The 14,898-nt window shown below is 52.7% G+C and overlaps 7 protein-coding genes across 7 annotated transcripts; 3 read left to right on the top strand and 4 right to left on the bottom strand.

The window, feature by feature from the left end:
* Positions 1 to 704: 704 nt before the first annotated feature.
* On the bottom strand, positions 705 to 2,795 carry BU24DRAFT_216880 (uncharacterized protein). The gene is made up of 4 exons (XM_033522010.1): positions 1,806 to 2,795; positions 1,664 to 1,754; positions 1,095 to 1,608; positions 705 to 1,027 (listed from the first exon to the last, which is right to left on the bottom strand). The coding sequence occupies exons 1-4, from the start codon at positions 2,689 to 2,691 to the stop codon at positions 839 to 841; spliced, it is 1,680 nt and encodes a 559-aa protein (XP_033382930.1). The 5' UTR covers positions 2,692 to 2,795; the 3' UTR covers positions 705 to 838.
* A 580-nt stretch (positions 2,796 to 3,375) lies between these two features.
* Positions 3,376 to 4,452, bottom strand: BU24DRAFT_423500 (uncharacterized protein). The gene has a single exon (XM_033528269.1). The coding sequence runs from the start codon at positions 4,186 to 4,188 to the stop codon at positions 3,736 to 3,738; it is 453 nt and encodes a 150-aa protein (XP_033382931.1). The 5' UTR covers positions 4,189 to 4,452; the 3' UTR covers positions 3,376 to 3,735.
* Positions 4,453 to 6,019: 1,567 nt separating this feature from the next.
* BU24DRAFT_423503 (uncharacterized protein) lies at positions 6,020 to 6,549 on the top strand. The gene is made up of 2 exons (XM_033528270.1): positions 6,020 to 6,394; positions 6,450 to 6,549. Exons 1-2 carry the CDS (start codon positions 6,233 to 6,235, stop codon positions 6,501 to 6,503), a joined length of 216 nt encoding a protein of 71 aa, XP_033382932.1. The 5' UTR covers positions 6,020 to 6,232; the 3' UTR covers positions 6,504 to 6,549.
* An 8-nt stretch (positions 6,550 to 6,557) lies between these two features.
* BU24DRAFT_216986 (Isochorismatase hydrolase) lies at positions 6,558 to 7,916 on the top strand. The gene has a single exon (XM_033522011.1). The coding sequence runs from the start codon at positions 6,871 to 6,873 to the stop codon at positions 7,561 to 7,563; it is 693 nt and encodes a 230-aa protein (XP_033382933.1). The 5' UTR covers positions 6,558 to 6,870; the 3' UTR covers positions 7,564 to 7,916.
* Positions 7,917 to 8,008: 92 nt separating this feature from the next.
* On the bottom strand, positions 8,009 to 8,581 carry BU24DRAFT_433870 (histone H4; the record flags this gene model as incomplete). The annotated part of the gene is made up of 3 exons (XM_033530002.1): positions 8,009 to 8,172; positions 8,238 to 8,375; positions 8,578 to 8,581. 3 exons carry the CDS (start codon positions 8,579 to 8,581, stop codon positions 8,009 to 8,011), a joined length of 306 nt encoding a protein of 101 aa, XP_033382934.1.
* Positions 8,582 to 10,661: 2,080 nt separating this feature from the next.
* BU24DRAFT_423508 (uncharacterized protein) lies at positions 10,662 to 12,401 on the top strand. The gene is made up of 2 exons (XM_033528271.1): positions 10,662 to 11,224; positions 11,276 to 12,401. Exons 1-2 carry the CDS (start codon positions 11,000 to 11,002, stop codon positions 12,155 to 12,157), a joined length of 1,107 nt encoding a protein of 368 aa, XP_033382935.1. The 5' UTR covers positions 10,662 to 10,999; the 3' UTR covers positions 12,158 to 12,401.
* A 709-nt stretch (positions 12,402 to 13,110) lies between these two features.
* On the bottom strand, positions 13,111 to 14,573 carry BU24DRAFT_217250 (uncharacterized protein). The gene is made up of 3 exons (XM_033522013.1): positions 13,886 to 14,573; positions 13,471 to 13,739; positions 13,111 to 13,300 (listed from the first exon to the last, which is right to left on the bottom strand). The coding sequence occupies exons 1-3, from the start codon at positions 14,195 to 14,197 to the stop codon at positions 13,276 to 13,278; spliced, it is 606 nt and encodes a 201-aa protein (XP_033382936.1). The 5' UTR covers positions 14,198 to 14,573; the 3' UTR covers positions 13,111 to 13,275.
* Between the last annotated feature and the right edge of the window lie 325 nt (positions 14,574 to 14,898).

The raw sequence follows: 14,898 nt of genomic DNA on the forward strand, positions 1-14,898 counted from the left end.
ATACGTAACTTGTTCTTGCAAGAATGAAGTTGGTAATGCAATGTAGTTCCCCACCAGTAGAGCGCAGGATGTGGAATCTCACCTTATACTCCGTACCAGACGAGCCATTGCATGTCTAACCAATCAGCATCACGAAGCAGACTTGACAGTCAAGATTCGATTCAAGAGACCTGGTATCATTTGAAATACGAGTATATCTATTCGTTATCATAAACGTGATATCATATACGTGACATTTGGATCGGACTGCCCGGAAGAGAACCGCGAAACAGATGCCGCCCATAGAGTCCCCGCAGAAACAGCCTAGACCCCGCAGTACATGATTCCATAAGAAGAAACAAAGGAAATTGTAGAAAGGAAAAACAAAGAAAAAGAACCAGAATTGAAAACATAATCTGCTACATAAGAAAACAAGATAATCTCCAAGCCGGTCCTTCGTCGCTGCCAAATGCTGGTAAGTCATGAGAATCGTTAAATGTATGCAAGCCCCACCGTGCTGACTGTACTCACTCGGCTTCAACTTCCGAGCAGCCGCCGCCTCGCACCGTCGTGGGTCGTGTCGTAAGTTCATCTGGTATCATCCTCAAACTTTTACCTAGAAAAAGAAAGAAAAAAGGCCCGTGTAGTTCGAAGCAGAAACGCTCTCCGTGTACTAGTATGTTCAACATGAGTCCAGGTCAAGGCATGTTCTGAACTCCAGAAGCCAATGTCCCTCTTGAGCACCCCGGCGCACCTGAATCATCCAGCGAGGGATCATGAAGAGAACACCGCTGCATCTGGGCGACACGAAAGAATCTCAGACCAACGCGATCTGAGACAAGAATGCACGTTCTCATGCTCATCTGAAGCCCCCTCGGTGGCGATGACGGTGGTCGAATGAAACCTCGTGCTCGTAGTAGCGTTCATCGTAGCCACTTGGCGGTCTTCGTTCGCGGATCTCCTCTCGTTCGAACTCAATCTCTCGAATGCGGGTCTTGCGCCTGCGGCGGATATCATCCGAAATCTCAACCAAGTGAAGGACATCCTCCTGTTCTGTATTAGCACATACATTCCCTTCCCTCCACCGGTGCAGGTGTGTGGAAATCAGAACTTACATATCGGAGATATTCCATGACATAGAAGAAATAGTCGGTTTCTTCATAATCGTAGCCCATGGAATCAATTGCCTCCTTGATCACCAGATCCTTGGTGATCTCAGTCCACATATCCTTCGGCTTAGGCTTGGGCTTGCCCGATCCAGGCATGCCGAAGTCAGTCGCGCGCTCGTCATCTCCGCTGATGAATTTCGAGCGGCGCACGCCATTGTATCGTTGCCATGTAATCTCTTGACCACCGCCGCCGATGCCATCCATGCGGACACGGTTGGTGCCTGGTGGAACGTCTACAATGGCCCAATCCTTAGTCGCTCCATTGTACGCTTCGCCAGGGTAGGCGCGCTCAAGAGCCTTGCGGTTGTAGAAATCGGCCTCGAGGTCGAAGTCGGAGTCGGCGGGAGCAGTGAAGCTCCGCCTGGGAGCTTCGATAGAACGGGCCCGAGGCCTGCTCACCTCCAAGTCTCGCTTGCTATCAAAGATGATGTCTTCTTCGAATCCGCGACCACCACGGCTCCTATTGGGTGTTAGAGATTGGATTTTAATCCAGATACGGTGTGAATTCAACTTACTCGCGACGGCGAATAGAAATCTCTAGGCTCTCATCACGTGGTGGAGATGGCGGAGGGGGAGGGGGAGTTGGGGATCGGGCTCGTTCCACTCCTGGTGCATTGTTAGAAGACCGTTGACTTGGTGAATGTTTGAGGTACTTACCGTGGTCGATGTGACGGTGATGGGTGATGATCTCCTGAATGATCGGAGGCCTGACTTCAGGCTCCGGCGGAGGTGGTGGTGGAGGTGGGGGTAGCGGGGCAGGAGAAGGAGAGCGTTCTTCCCTGCGTCGGATGATGATCTCGTCCTTGATAACCTCCCTCTCACGGTGTGGTGGAGACGGGTCACGACGTCTGACGACGAATTCCTCTCGCTCCCTGGCTACAAGCTGGCTGCGCTGGGGAGGGGGAAGGCTTCTCTCGCGGCCTCTTATGACCAACGAGTCCTTCTCCACCTCACGTTCCCTGCCATGGCGGCTTTCGTCTCGATGCTCATGGCGGAAGACGAATTCGTCACGTTCCACTTCGCGCCTGGGTGGGGATCTGTCGCGGAACTTGACCTCTTCACGTTCGAATTCGACCTCGCGGGGTCGTGGTCGGGCGCCATCGCCTCGACGGAATACTATGTCGTCTCGCTCACGAACCTCTGACCTGGCGCGGGACTGCTCGCGGCGTCTAATGGTGATGTCGGTTTCTTCCCGCTCCGTCTCTCTGGGACGGCGCGGAGCCTCGCTGCGGGCACTTGAAGAAGGCGGGGGAGCCGGGCGGCTACCTCCGCGGATGACCAGAGAATCGTGTTCGAACTCGCGACGCTGGGTGGGAGCTCGAGAGACGGTATCGTCGTCCCTCTGGCCACCACGAACGACGAGAGGGCCTGCACTAGACCGGTTGTAGTCGTCGTGGAAGAAGTCGGGAGCACTCCGGCGGGGGTCACCTGAGCGACGGAGCTCTACATCGAGCTCATCATAGGTACGGTCACGGCCGCCGTTGCGATAGAAGTCGCGCTGCCGCTCCTCGTAGAGCTCGGCAGTTGGGTAACGACGAGACATGGTGGTCGAGACCAGGGCGGGAAAATGTTGTGATGGCGTAGACTAACGGATCGCAGAGGAAGAGGAAGAGGAGTAATAGGAGTAGGCTAGGCTGAGGGACTAGATGTAGTGGTGGTGAGGAAGGAGGACGAGGTGGGAGGTGGGATGAGGGGGTAGAAAAGGATGAAGAAGGCAACGAAGGACTCGAAAGGCCAGGCTGTGAGGATCTATGGAAGCGATCGTAAGAAGAGAAGTGGCCTTGCGAGAAGAAGGAGGAGGAGGAAGAGGAAGAAGAAGAGGTGGAGGTGGAAGTGGAAGTGCCCTGTTCTTGAGGTTTTGGCTGATGAATGGATCGATGGATCGATGGTGGGGGGACCCTACGAGAAATACGGAAGGAAGGAGCAGCTGCACAACAGGGAAGGAGCAACAGACGACTCTAGAGTAGACACGGGCTAGGAGAGTCAGAGAGTAGAATGGAGCAGTAGAACAGAATAGAATAGAAACAGAGTCAAAAGAACAGAGAGAGTAATAATGTAATTACCTACCACAGTAGACAAGATCAGGATCAGGTTGTTGGTTGGGCACACGCCCGGACGCGGCTGCTGCACATACACAAACGATGACGTCTATGCTTTGCAACACATCCCATGCACCCTCCATACATTCACACACACACACACACACACACACACACACACACACACACACCACACTCCCACGATACATGCAAGCACATACTCGGACAAGATTCACCAATACAAGACGATGATACCTTACTTACTACTCACCATGCAACCCCGGTCGGAAGAAACCCCCCAAGCTCATTGTTCTATCGACCTGCATGATCCCTTCCGCCATCTTCTCAATGATCCAAGTAACTAATCTGTCCATACGTGCACCGATACTCAATCCATCCCACTTTCCACCTACAGGATACAGGCCTCAAGCTATGGGCTACGACTAAACAAACATGCCATCGCTAGACTACCCGCCATGGACCGTCGCGATCCAGGTTCATCCCATGGTTGACAATACTGCCAAACTGCTAGACACGCCAGGCCGGCCTCAACCCGGTGCGTCCTCCGTTATTGCGCGTCTCCGTCTTTTCTTTTCCTGCTCACCTGCCCCGCTTATGAGAGCTGCGCCATCGAACATAGCAACAGAACCTAAGCCCTCCAGGTGTTCTTCTTCTCCTTTCAAAACAACTAACATGCACAGTACAGAGGCACAGTTTGAGCTGGCCGCCTTGCCATCCTGTCCTCTCTCTGGATTGATACCCACTCCCAGAGAATCTCTACCCAAACCAGATGAAAAAACACCCAATTCCCGTCCGGCCCGCATGGCCATGGAGTCAGGCACAGGCTTAGCCTTGTAATGCTGGGCTGCTTCCCATCGGTCCCAGCCTCCCAGGGCATCGAAAGGTAAGGTCAGGTAAGGTAAGATAGTCTTGAAACTAACCTGCCCAGCTGGCCTCTCGAGTCCCAACTCCCAAGTCCCGAGCCCCCAAGTCAAGTCCATAATCCACCTAACCTAGCCCTCCCGCAAATGAAAAAGTCTACTGTGCCTCGCTGCCCCTCGTAGAAGATACAGAACAGAGTGGTACTCGTAACCTAACGGAACCACCATCCGGCGCCTGTGAATCGTTCCTTCGAGGCGATCCGTCGCCGTGCACTCCCGCGACCCAGCAGACAGACAGATTCGTGATTTTCGAAACCCAGAAAATAATCTCTCAACAACAATCAATATCACGTTGTCATGCGTACTGTAATTAATGGAAAACTTCGCTTCTTTGAATCAATCTTCCGACACAGCTGCACGAGCGCAAGCGAGAATCCCTGCGCAATTCGTCATTCCTGTTCGCTAGCCCTGTCGCCCGCACAATGACGTAGCTCTATCGACCGGGGTGGTGAACAACCCATCGTCTCTCATGTGAATCCAGCCACCGATAAATCATTCTCACGGCCGTTAATATTATCGTTATTATCGCAGTCATTCATGAATGTTGAATTTTACATTCTTGATTTACAGCTCGCTACCCTGTATGTGCAAAACCAGGTTGACAGGGCACAAGCACAGGCTCCCGCCAACGTGGCCTGTAACGAGAGATCAACGAGCCAGATGGAAATAAACTCGCGAGGGAGATCCTTTGCACGCTTGCTAATGTTGGAACTGAACTGTGCCACGCTCGGTTTCTTCCATGTAAGCCTACTCGTGCATATTGTGCAAAGGGAGAAACAATGCATATCATACTGCTGTATTCGCCCTTCCTCTTGCTGCCAGATTGTCTGTAGGACAGCTCTGCACTGGAAATCTGGGTAAGCCGAACTGAGCCAGGTGTGCATACGAGTGTTGCATACTTGCAATATCATAATGTGTCCCGCCGCCGAGGCGTCCTGTAGATTTGTCGACAACTACAACACAACCTATCATATACAGACGTGCATTCGCTACCGACCTATTTATATTCGGCCGCGTCGCAGATGTTCTGCGAACCATGCGCCATGCAATTCGTCGGGGCCAGACTTGACCGTAGAGGAACAGAGGTCACTGATAAATCTACCACGCTTAATTTCAGATGAGATGCGCATACTTGCTAGAGTACCGTAAAGATCTGGATGAGAGGTATATCTCTGAGAGACAACTATGCTCTTCGGAGTGCAGTGACACATTCACAGTCTATATGCTACCCATAGCTCGTGCTCCAGAGCACAGTAAAGATCTTTGCACAAGCACGAACAATGCCACGCTATCTCACCCAGAAGAAAATCGCAGAAAGGTACCTCCGACATTGTGATAAAGCAGTAGTATGGATCATACTTCCTCGGGACTCTCTGGGATGAATGCACCAACAGTGCAAGTATTCTGCTTCTAGAAAGCAGAGAATGCAATGACTTGCCTCTTCTGTCTCTTGAGCCCACTGTCTCCGTTCTATCGATCATTCCAGCGCCCGATACTGTTCATACAGAGACTCGCTACATGCCCGATGGAGCCCACAACATGAACCATAACTGTGGAATCCACAACTAGACAGACGCCGTCCCGCACATGGCATGTTTGAAGATCAACGTTTATCGTACAGAAACGAGTACGCCATGTGGGGGATGCATTCCGTACGTGCCATGCACCACACACATACCTCGTAGGTAAGGTATGGTAAGGTCGCAACAATGCAACCCAGCGCGGGCTCAACGGGCAGCAACCGAACCGAACCAGCCGACGCTGCCCACTCACCCCGCAGCAGCCCTATTCGTACGACGTGGGTGCTCACTCGTGATGGGCACGAAGGGAGCAGCCCTACCAACACAGCACGGGCTGTTACCACCGCCTCCGCCAATAACCCAACCGCCTAGTCAATTGTTCGATACGTCGTGTAACATCACGGAAGACTCATAAAGTATCCCCGCCATGGAACTTGATTTTTCATCTTTTTTTTTCTTTCCATCTCAACTAAGACTACACGCGCGTGAAAGCGTTCTCCCCCCGCCATAGGGAACCAAAAAAAGTAGAGGCTTGAACATTTGCCTATCAATTCCACGATCCTTAACGAGTAGCTCGAGATGCCATGCCATGTCATGCATGCCACTTCAACGTTATCTACGTACCTAGGTTCCCTCGCTCGAAGGAGCACTTGGGAACGAAAAGGCGAGAAGAACTAGACCACCACCACCAACACCCTACCACGTCTTCACCGCTTCGAGACTCGCTCTACGCATACAACAACGAAGTACATACACACCCATGAACGCGACCAAGAAGCCTGCTAGTTACTGAACAAATAGATAAATGAACGCCATCATCGGCCAATCTCTTCTCATGTCCAATTCACGAACTAATGCAAATATTACCCCTCCTTCTCTCGTCTAGTTGTGATTTGATTGTTTACCTAGCAACCTAGTTTATCTTTGGAAAACCATCGTGGTGCGGTGACTCTTCACCACCCCCCCGCCAAAACTCGAGAGAAGAAAAGACAAGAAAGAGAAACGGAAAAACGATTCCCATCTACGGCCCTCCTTGTCGTCAGTGTATCTCCATACGCACGCAATCACGCACGCAAGACTACATACATACAATCCTTCAACCATCTCTCTTTCTCCCCTCCCCCACCAAACTCAACCTCAACCTCAACATCAACAACCACATCATCACCACCAACCTCAACCCCAACAATCCTCCAAAACAAAACCATACACGCTCACAGCAATGCACACCCCCCCAACCCCCCACCTCTCAACCTCCCACCCCTACCCCTGGCCCCACGACTCCTCCCTGCACCCAAGCACAACCGCCCTCCTAATCCTCGACATGCAACGCGACACCCTCACATCCCGCCCCCGCTACCGCGACATCATCCCCCCCATCGTCTCCCTCCTCTCCACCTTCCGCCGCGCAGGCTTCCCCGTGTTCCACGCCCGGCGCGGCCACGCGCGGCACCTGTCCACCGTCTCGGCGAGGGACTATCATCGCTCGAAAGCTACGACTCCTGCGGAGGAGGAAGGAAGAGGAGCAGGAAATTGGGGGAGGTGGATGGTGCGAGGCCAGCGCGGGCACGACATCGTGTCTGAGCTGTGTCCGCTGCCGAACGAGCCTGTGGTCGATAGGGCGGGCGTGGGCGCGTTCGGCGGGGCGTCGGAGCTGGAGGGCGGGTTGAGGGGGTGGGGGGTGAGGAATCTGGTGGTTTGCGGGGTTTCGGTCGAGGGGGCGGTGAACAGTACGGTTAGGGAGGCGAGTGAGAGGGGGTTTGATTGTTTGGTTGTAGAGGATGCGGTCGAGGGGGCGAGCGATGAGTTGCGGTGGTGGGGATTGGAGGCCATCAGGGCGGAGGGGGGAGTGTTTGGCGTCACCGCCGAGTGCTGCGAGGTCATTGCTGCAGTGGAGACGTGGACGAATGCTTGAGATTTGTTGACCGTGACTGTGACTGGTGGATTAGCTGTTTAGTTAACTGATTGACTTGGAAAAGAGAAGTGGGACGACTTGATGATTCACGAAACGTTCACGACATCACGCAACGACAACGAATAATGATAGGCGAAAGACGGGCACCAGGTGTTGATCCGTTGAAAGGGGATATATTGACCATTGCTATAGAATAGTCAGAGAAGTGTGAGGACCGGTCTCTGTACAAGCCGGCCGCCACCTTCGTTGTAAATCATTGCATCATTTCCCACCCATAGCTGCATAGCATGCCCGTAAAACGCCATTAACCTTGCCATATACCGAGGCCATGTTCGAAGAGAAGGCCGTCAACAACCCATCTTACCCTGACCCAGCATTCAAGAATGGTGGAGGCAGGACATGGAAGGATGCCGGGACCAGTGACTGAAGAAGAGAGGCGAGACGCTTAGCCACCGAAACCGTAGAGGGTACGGCCCTGGCGCTTGAGAGCGTAGACGACGTCGAGAGAGGTGACGGTCTTGCGCTTGGCGTGCTCGGTGTAGGTGACGGCGTCACGGATGACGCTCTCGAGGAAGGTCTTGAGGACACCACGGGTCTCCTCGTAGATCACTGTGAAGGTTGTTAGCTCTTTGTTCTGTGCATGGGCGACGACGATGTGCCGATGGAAGACTTACTGGCTGAGATACGCTTGACACCACCACGACGAGCGAGACGACGGATGGCGGGCTTGGTGATACCCTGGATGTTGTCACGAAGAATCTTGCGATGACGCTTGGCTCCACCCTTGCCGAGGCCCTTGCCACCTTTGCCGCCTGGAGAGAGACGTTAGCATGTTGACAAAGAGAAGAGACGAGTAGGTAGTAGTCATGATAGGAGCGACGACGTGGTATGGTATGGTGTTGAGATGTGCATGAGTATAGAGGATGTCGACAGCAGTGATACGCGATGGACCACGGGTGTGGTTGTGGTGGGGAGAGAACGCGTTGGTTGGCTGCAGGTCGGCTCCACCCATACTCATAGTCATACTCAACACCAAGCGCGCCACCGCGAATGCGTGTTATCGCGGGTATCGCGATGAACCTGCATTGCAACGGCGACGGCATAATCGATGCACGAGGAGAGTAAAAGTGATGGAAGGATAAATACTTACGTCCAGTCATGTTGGAAGAGTATTAGTGAAGATGAAAGTTGATGGAGTGGATGGTGGAGACGCGATTTGCGCGAGTGGGTGTTGATGGATAGATGGGTAGTGATGTGGGTTGTGGAGTTGAGAGAAGAAAAGAAGAAGAAGAGAGAGGGAAAAAGAGCGAGAGGTGGATGCGGGGACAAAGGGTTAAATAGGGTCGGGAAGGCGCCTCAAGATCACACAACGCGAAAAAGGCGAGAGGCGAGTCGCAGAGCAGGTAGGGGAGTGAGAAAAGAGACGCTAAACTAGGAATGGAAGGGGTGGCAGGGCAGGAGAGGGCAAGAACGATGGGGGACTGTGTAAGTAATGGTAAGTTGGGTGATTTCCCTTCCAATGCAAATGTCTAGGCGTCTCTTTCAACATGGCGGAAAGCAGCACTTGCTAGATTCCATTTTGTTTGCTGTGGCACGGACGTTTTTCGTCTTCTGCTGTTCATAGATAGTTACCTAAACCGGTAATCTCATCCTTATGTCAGCAGAACACCAAAACCTTCCATCTTCCAACGACACCATCACCAACGATCTCGCAATCCACGAATAACCCATCAAATATACCTCTCATTACACTGCAACCCTCCAAATAATTTCTATACTGGCTTCCGAATCATTTGGACAACTTAACAGCGCACACTGATCTCTCTACGATCACTCAGCCCGCAATTCGTAATCACCAACGCGTGTCACACAACGGCTTCTTCACGACGCGTCTGTCCTGGCCCCACTCGCACGCTCACATCTCTGCAGCCACAAAGCCTTTCACCTGAGGATGGGCCCCTAACAAGCACTGTTAACTTCTTAATAATGTGAAGAAGAAGTCTAGCTGGTTTTGCATACATGCCATGCTCATCGCCCTACAGTGCTGCACTATCCATCATTCCAACTAATCGCAGTGTTGATGGATATCTGCAAAAACTGAATCTTCTCAGGCGCAGTCAATCAGTGTTCCGTGACCTATACTTATGTACAGACCTTTTACCAAAGCGTCCAATCGCCCAGTGTCTGGCGCTCGACTGTTGTTCGTTCACATCCGGAAGGACTATTCACTTCTTCATGCGTCAAATGACCATTCAAGCATGACCACCGATGCGTGACTACCGTTGCATAAACCCCGATGCATCCACATGAGAAACGTTGATCTTCACTTGCAGACTCGAAAATTACGAGAAGCACACATTCATCGATGCGATTGAAGATAACGGTCAATCACGGTCCACTGCAAAGAGACTATCAACAAGGGCCACCCTTTTCTCTTCCTCTCCGTAGGCGCTACAACCACGGAGTTATGCGCATTCATGCTGTGCTGAATATCGTTCGAATGGCCGTTGATACTCCTGCCAAATACATAGAACACACTCATTTCCAGTCATTTCTTCGGTTTGTCTGCAGAGTGTGTCAGTACCACCTGCTCAAGAGCAAGACTTCTTGCAACCTGCTCGTGCGCTCCACTGATTCAGCATGCATAGCAAAATGAATTGCTGGCTCATCTACCCACGCAGTTCACTTGGAGCCATGAACTTTGAGACTACTATATTTAATATGAGCAGTCGGGAAACCCTTTGTTCCAATATGCGTCATCGACTTTATCTCGTACGTAGAGGGAGATGCGTTCATGGGTCCGACCCTGGCTACTCCAAATATGGCCCACGGAGAACGAAACGGGGCGACGATGCCACCAACAGAGACCCAAATTCACCATTCGGACTTCGAGCCAAGCTAGAAACCGTCAACAAGGCAGATATTCTCCGGCTCTATTCCACCGTTTCAGATCTTTCATCTTGTATCGTACCCTGAAACAAATTATGATCAACAATCGCCCGTGGGGCTGCGCAGGCTTAGGTCCATCAGCCGCCTTTGGGGCAGAGTCCAGAACAATGAAGGACTCTATGTGGTTCACTGGGTGAATGATGGAAATAACTAATGACGCCCATAGTCTTGGAATGCAAGAATGCCAATTACAGAATGATGTGCTCTCCCCTTCGCCAAGGAGGATTGGCGTCCAAAAGGGATCCAGGGCACACACCACGAAATTGATCATTTCCTTGAAACGTTGGGTCACAAGTCGGATATCGGGACGTGAATGCTTAGACAGCCTATCACGTGTCGATGACGCGGCGGCAAACCAGGGAAGGAACGGGCACAGCAGCTTGTCGACACCTTGAAGACCAGACCGTCGCTCCACCCTTCTGTTCTTTAAACACACCCGCCTCCCCTCCAACTCCGCAACCACATCATCCTCTTCTTCACGCCGGTCATGTTTACTCTCAACTTCGGCATCTTTGCCTCCATGGCGCTGGCCGCCAACGCCATCCTCGTCCCTCCGAACGTCGCAGCTGAGAACCTCGGCGAAGACTGGCCTGCGGAGATCATGGCCGTCAGTACTTACAAGCGCACGGTAGCCCTGGAATGCCCCAGCTGCGCCTATGCGATCGAGGGTGCGAACGGTCCGTCATGGAAGATGGGTGCAGGAAACACATTTGTAAGTTTGCGCAATCCCGTGGGCTTCCGCAGATACTGACTGGGGGCATAGTTGCTGGATTTCGAAGTCGGACCGAGCCAACACACTCTCGACATCGACGGTATCACTCTGTATCCGCCCAAGTTCGACCTCTTCGCAGAGCCGTTCTACGTCACTCAAGTCGACCCTCTCCGAGAATCGCAAGCATCTCCACGGCTCCGCGTGACCGGCTACAAGCTCCACTACAACACTGCGGAGACCGTCTCAGAGACCGGGAATGAGCTCCTTCCCATCACCTTCCACGTCACATCCATCGAATCACAGGAGTTCGACTTGCCACCTCTTACTATCAACCTCCTAAAGGATGCCGAGGGCAACCTCATGATCGCCTCGTTCCAGACGCCAAAGGCAGAAGAGGCGAGCCCTATCGATCCCGCCAAAGAATGCAAGGAGTGGCCATTGCTGTGCAAGTGGAGGTCGATTTTGGGTGACAAGATCGAGAACCTCAAGGGCTCGATGCGCAAGGGCTGCCACCAGCACAAGCACCAGGGCAATCCCATGGAGCACGAGGGTCTGCGAGGCAAACCACCTCACACATTCCGACCGGGCAAGCCTCACCCGCACCACAAACTCCACCACCACGCTCATGGCCACCATCACCACCACCGTGTCCACATGTTCATGCACCGCGCTTTCATTACGATCTTCATCCCCATTCTTATCGGCGTTTTGGCTGGTACTATCACGTACGTTATCGGCATGGCTCTCGGACTCCTCATTGCCGTAGTCCTTGCCAAGGTCCGTGGCCGTGACGCTTACGAGCGTATCGCTTTGGAGGACGGTGATAGCGATGACGTTGAGCGGGGTAGCGAGAAGGAGGCATATGCCGATTTGCCCGAGTATGATGCACCTCCCGTGTACGAGGAGCCTGCAGAGAAAGAAGTCGTTGCATAAATGCACCGAAAACCACCCACTATCGATACCCATTTCCACTCTTTCCTTGTGTTCTTTACCAAAAGCCACCCTCACGACATTGATGGGGGCGAACACGTTAGATGTTCAGCATGTACGGCGCAAGTATTGTTTTATCTGTTGGACTTTTGCATATACTCACACTTGATTACGGTTGAACGAATCCGGAGAACAATCTTTCCATAGATGTAGTATCTGCAAATTGACTAAATTGTCATCAATACTCCTGCGTGTCCCCATTGTGATACTCTAACACCCATCGCTGAACAGTCTCTCACCCTTGGTATCCATATATCCGAGCCATGATACCAAGCAGCACACTACTGAACTCCAACCTGACGATGAGGTGCTGCGATGACTATCGACGCCGTCCACCAAATGCCCACAACCACCCATCGTCATCTATCATCCATGAGCACAACATTCAATATCTCAAGAAAACAGAACGCTAATCACCCTCCCATTCACTCACCAAACAACTCAGCATACCGACTTCCCCACGCCCCTCCCCATCACCTAGCCCACCATTATCACTCCACCAACCATGCTCCTAACACCCGTTGCAAGTATTGGATCAAGCTTAAACACTATACTACATCCCCATCGACCATTTCCAACCAGACTCCGAGATCGACTTGTCGGACACTGTGCCTCGAGTCCGACGTGATCTCCGTACGGGCCCACAAGCTTGCCGGCAGACCTCAAAGATCTTTATCGGAAGGTGGCACCTTTTCTATACCATATAGATATCGCCACATCGATGTCGATTAGTACGAGACATGGACATGGGCATGGGCACGGTGCACGAAATCAAACAAAGAGTATGCTTTTCGAAGCTCCCTTTGACGCTTGTCGTCCCGTCCTTTGTCGATGGGTAGTACTCCATCCATGCAAGAAAAAGACAACGACAATCCCATAAAACATTTCTTGATTACATTAATCTACACCCTTTTAACCCTCTACCCTCCACCCATCAAGGCAGCTCCACCACCCCCCTCGCAGCCCCCTTCTCCGGCAACTCATGCGCCATCCTCATCCCATAAACCTCACTCCTCTTCACATTATCATCCAGCTCTCCGCCGATGATCCACCGCCCCGCATCAGACCCTCCGTCCCGCGACGACCCCCCCGCGGCGAGTTGCACCGGCGCCGGGCCAGGGTGGTGGTACTTCGCGCTTCGCTGGAACGGCTTCTTCTTCGCGATGATGAAGCCGGCTACGAAGATCAGGGCTGCGGCGCCGACGGCACCGACCGCGATGCCGACTTTTGCGCCGGTGGGGAGGCCGTCGGACGACTTGCTGGCTGGTGGTGGTGTTGAGGATGGCGAAGTAGAACTAGCTGCTGTCGTGGAGGCGGGATGGGATGACGAGGCGGTTGTTGGGGTTGAGGTTGGCGAGGATGTGGAGGAGGATATGGATTGTCCGAACGTCGCGGCGAGGACGACGGCGCCGGACTTGTCGTCGTCGGTGCAGCAGGCCGTCGTGTCGCCGCAGCACCATTTCGACGAGTCGGATTTGCCTGTGCAGGGCGTGACTTGCTGGGTTTTGAAGCGCTGGTTCGTGTCCTGGATGGTTTTCTTTCGTCAGTCTGCGGATTATTTTCTCTTGTTTCTTGTCTTTTTTTTTTGAGAAGGAAAGGAGGGGTTCTTTGTTGGGTAGCATGGGCGATGCCTGGGATCATGTTATGTGCAATGGGATTGTATGTACGTACCGTGGGTATGCAGATAGACAGACACTTCCCATTACTCCAGTCTTCGTTGGAGCACCAGTCCCTCCAGTAGGTCACGGTCTCGACGTTGTTGTTCGAGAGCGCGGTGTTCTCGCAGAGGCCATTGGGCAGGCATTCGTCCTTCGATCGCGAGCTCGTCCGGTTCAGCGCGCAGCATGTCGGCGTGTCGACGCACTTCAGGTAGTCTGGCTCTGTCACGAGGTCGCCCGTGTCGAAGTAGCAGGCGCCGAATGCAGTCCGGGCGTAGGAGACGACGCTGAGCGCGGTCAGGATGGAGGGGAGCTGTGTACGCATCTCTACTGCGTAGACGATGGTGGGTTTCGTTCGGCGGAGTCGTGAATTGAATTGAATGCGTATTCGAGTCGATCAGTATTGTTGGATGTCAAAGGGGACGCCGAAAACGCGATCGAAGTATGTACCCAGTCGTCACCAGCACCCGCATGCTAGGTACGAAAGTGTGAGTATAAAGCTGGACCCGAAGAGCCCGAGGCAGGCATGCTGGATTATAATTCCAATATGCAGAGCGAGCTAGATCTCATCGTGCTTATTCCGTGCATGCAGAGACTGCGCTCTGTCTCCCAATTGCCAGGGGGTAACATGCACCCGTTGCCGTTGCGCCGGTCGACTCTTACTCACTTTGCCTGCTAGGACCGTAGTAGAACCCTGCCAGCGACGATGGTTGCCGGGGTTTATGGGCTGAGGTGGAGAACTAGGCGTGCGATTTTCAATCCTCAATATCAGCGCTATGGAATTTCTCTTAGTGGCCTGAGTGCTGCTGAGATACAGCACGATTTCCAAAGGAGATTGCCATAACTATCATACGAAAAGGTCATCATTCTCTAAGAAGTCTGCAGCTGTCACCAATAGGTTCTGACAACTCACCATGTACCTACACAGGATGTTCTGTTGTACTTACTACAAGTACTTTAGCATCTCAGGCAGCTATTCCCTGCATAGCGAATATCAATCCCAAGCATGAACCAAAAGGGGTTTGG

The sequence above is a fragment of the Aaosphaeria arxii genome (assembly GCF_010015735.1).
Source record: "Aaosphaeria arxii CBS 175.79 unplaced genomic scaffold BU24scaffold_5, whole genome shotgun sequence".
NCBI classification, from domain to species: Eukaryota; Fungi; Ascomycota; class Dothideomycetes; order Pleosporales; genus Aaosphaeria; species Aaosphaeria arxii.

What these genes read in the sequence shown, in the direction of transcription:
- BU24DRAFT_216880 (XM_033522010.1), bottom strand. Translation starts at nt 2,691, where the DNA reads ATGTCTCGTCGTTACCCAACTGCCGAGCTCTACGAGGAGCGGCAGCGC. An exon ending in ATTTCTATTCGCCGTCGCGA is followed by an intron (nt 1,609 to 1,663) that starts GTAAGTTGAATT and finishes AACACCCAATAG; the next exon opens with GAGCCGTGGTGGTCGCGGAT. An exon ending in TCATGGAATATCTCCGATAT is followed by an intron (nt 1,028 to 1,094) that starts GTAAGTTCTGAT and finishes AATACAGAACAG; the next exon opens with GAGGATGTCCTTCACTTGGT.
- BU24DRAFT_423500 (XM_033528269.1), bottom strand. Translation starts at nt 4,188, where the DNA reads ATGGACTTGACTTGGGGGCTCGGGACTTGGGAGTTGGGACTCGAGAGG.
- BU24DRAFT_423503 (XM_033528270.1), top strand. Translation starts at nt 6,233, where the DNA reads ATGCCATGTCATGCATGCCACTTCAACGTTATCTACGTACCTAGGTTC. An exon ending in TCTACGCATACAACAACGAA is followed by an intron (nt 6,395 to 6,449) that starts GTACATACACAC and finishes CTGAACAAATAG; the next exon opens with ATAAATGAACGCCATCATCG.
- BU24DRAFT_216986 (XM_033522011.1), top strand. Translation starts at nt 6,871, where the DNA reads ATGCACACCCCCCCAACCCCCCACCTCTCAACCTCCCACCCCTACCCC.
- BU24DRAFT_423508 (XM_033528271.1), top strand. Translation starts at nt 11,000, where the DNA reads ATGTTTACTCTCAACTTCGGCATCTTTGCCTCCATGGCGCTGGCCGCC. An exon ending in TGGGTGCAGGAAACACATTT is followed by an intron (nt 11,225 to 11,275) that starts GTAAGTTTGCGC and finishes CTGGGGGCATAG; the next exon opens with TTGCTGGATTTCGAAGTCGG.
- BU24DRAFT_217250 (XM_033522013.1), bottom strand. Translation starts at nt 14,197, where the DNA reads ATGCGTACACAGCTCCCCTCCATCCTGACCGCGCTCAGCGTCGTCTCC. An exon ending in TGTCTATCTGCATACCCACG is followed by an intron (nt 13,740 to 13,885) that starts GTACGTACATAC and finishes AAAACCATCCAG; the next exon opens with GACACGAACCAGCGCTTCAA. An exon ending in ACACCACCACCAGCCAGCAA is followed by an intron (nt 13,301 to 13,470) that starts GTCGTCCGACGG and finishes TCGCCGCGGGGG; the next exon opens with GGTCGTCGCGGGACGGAGGG.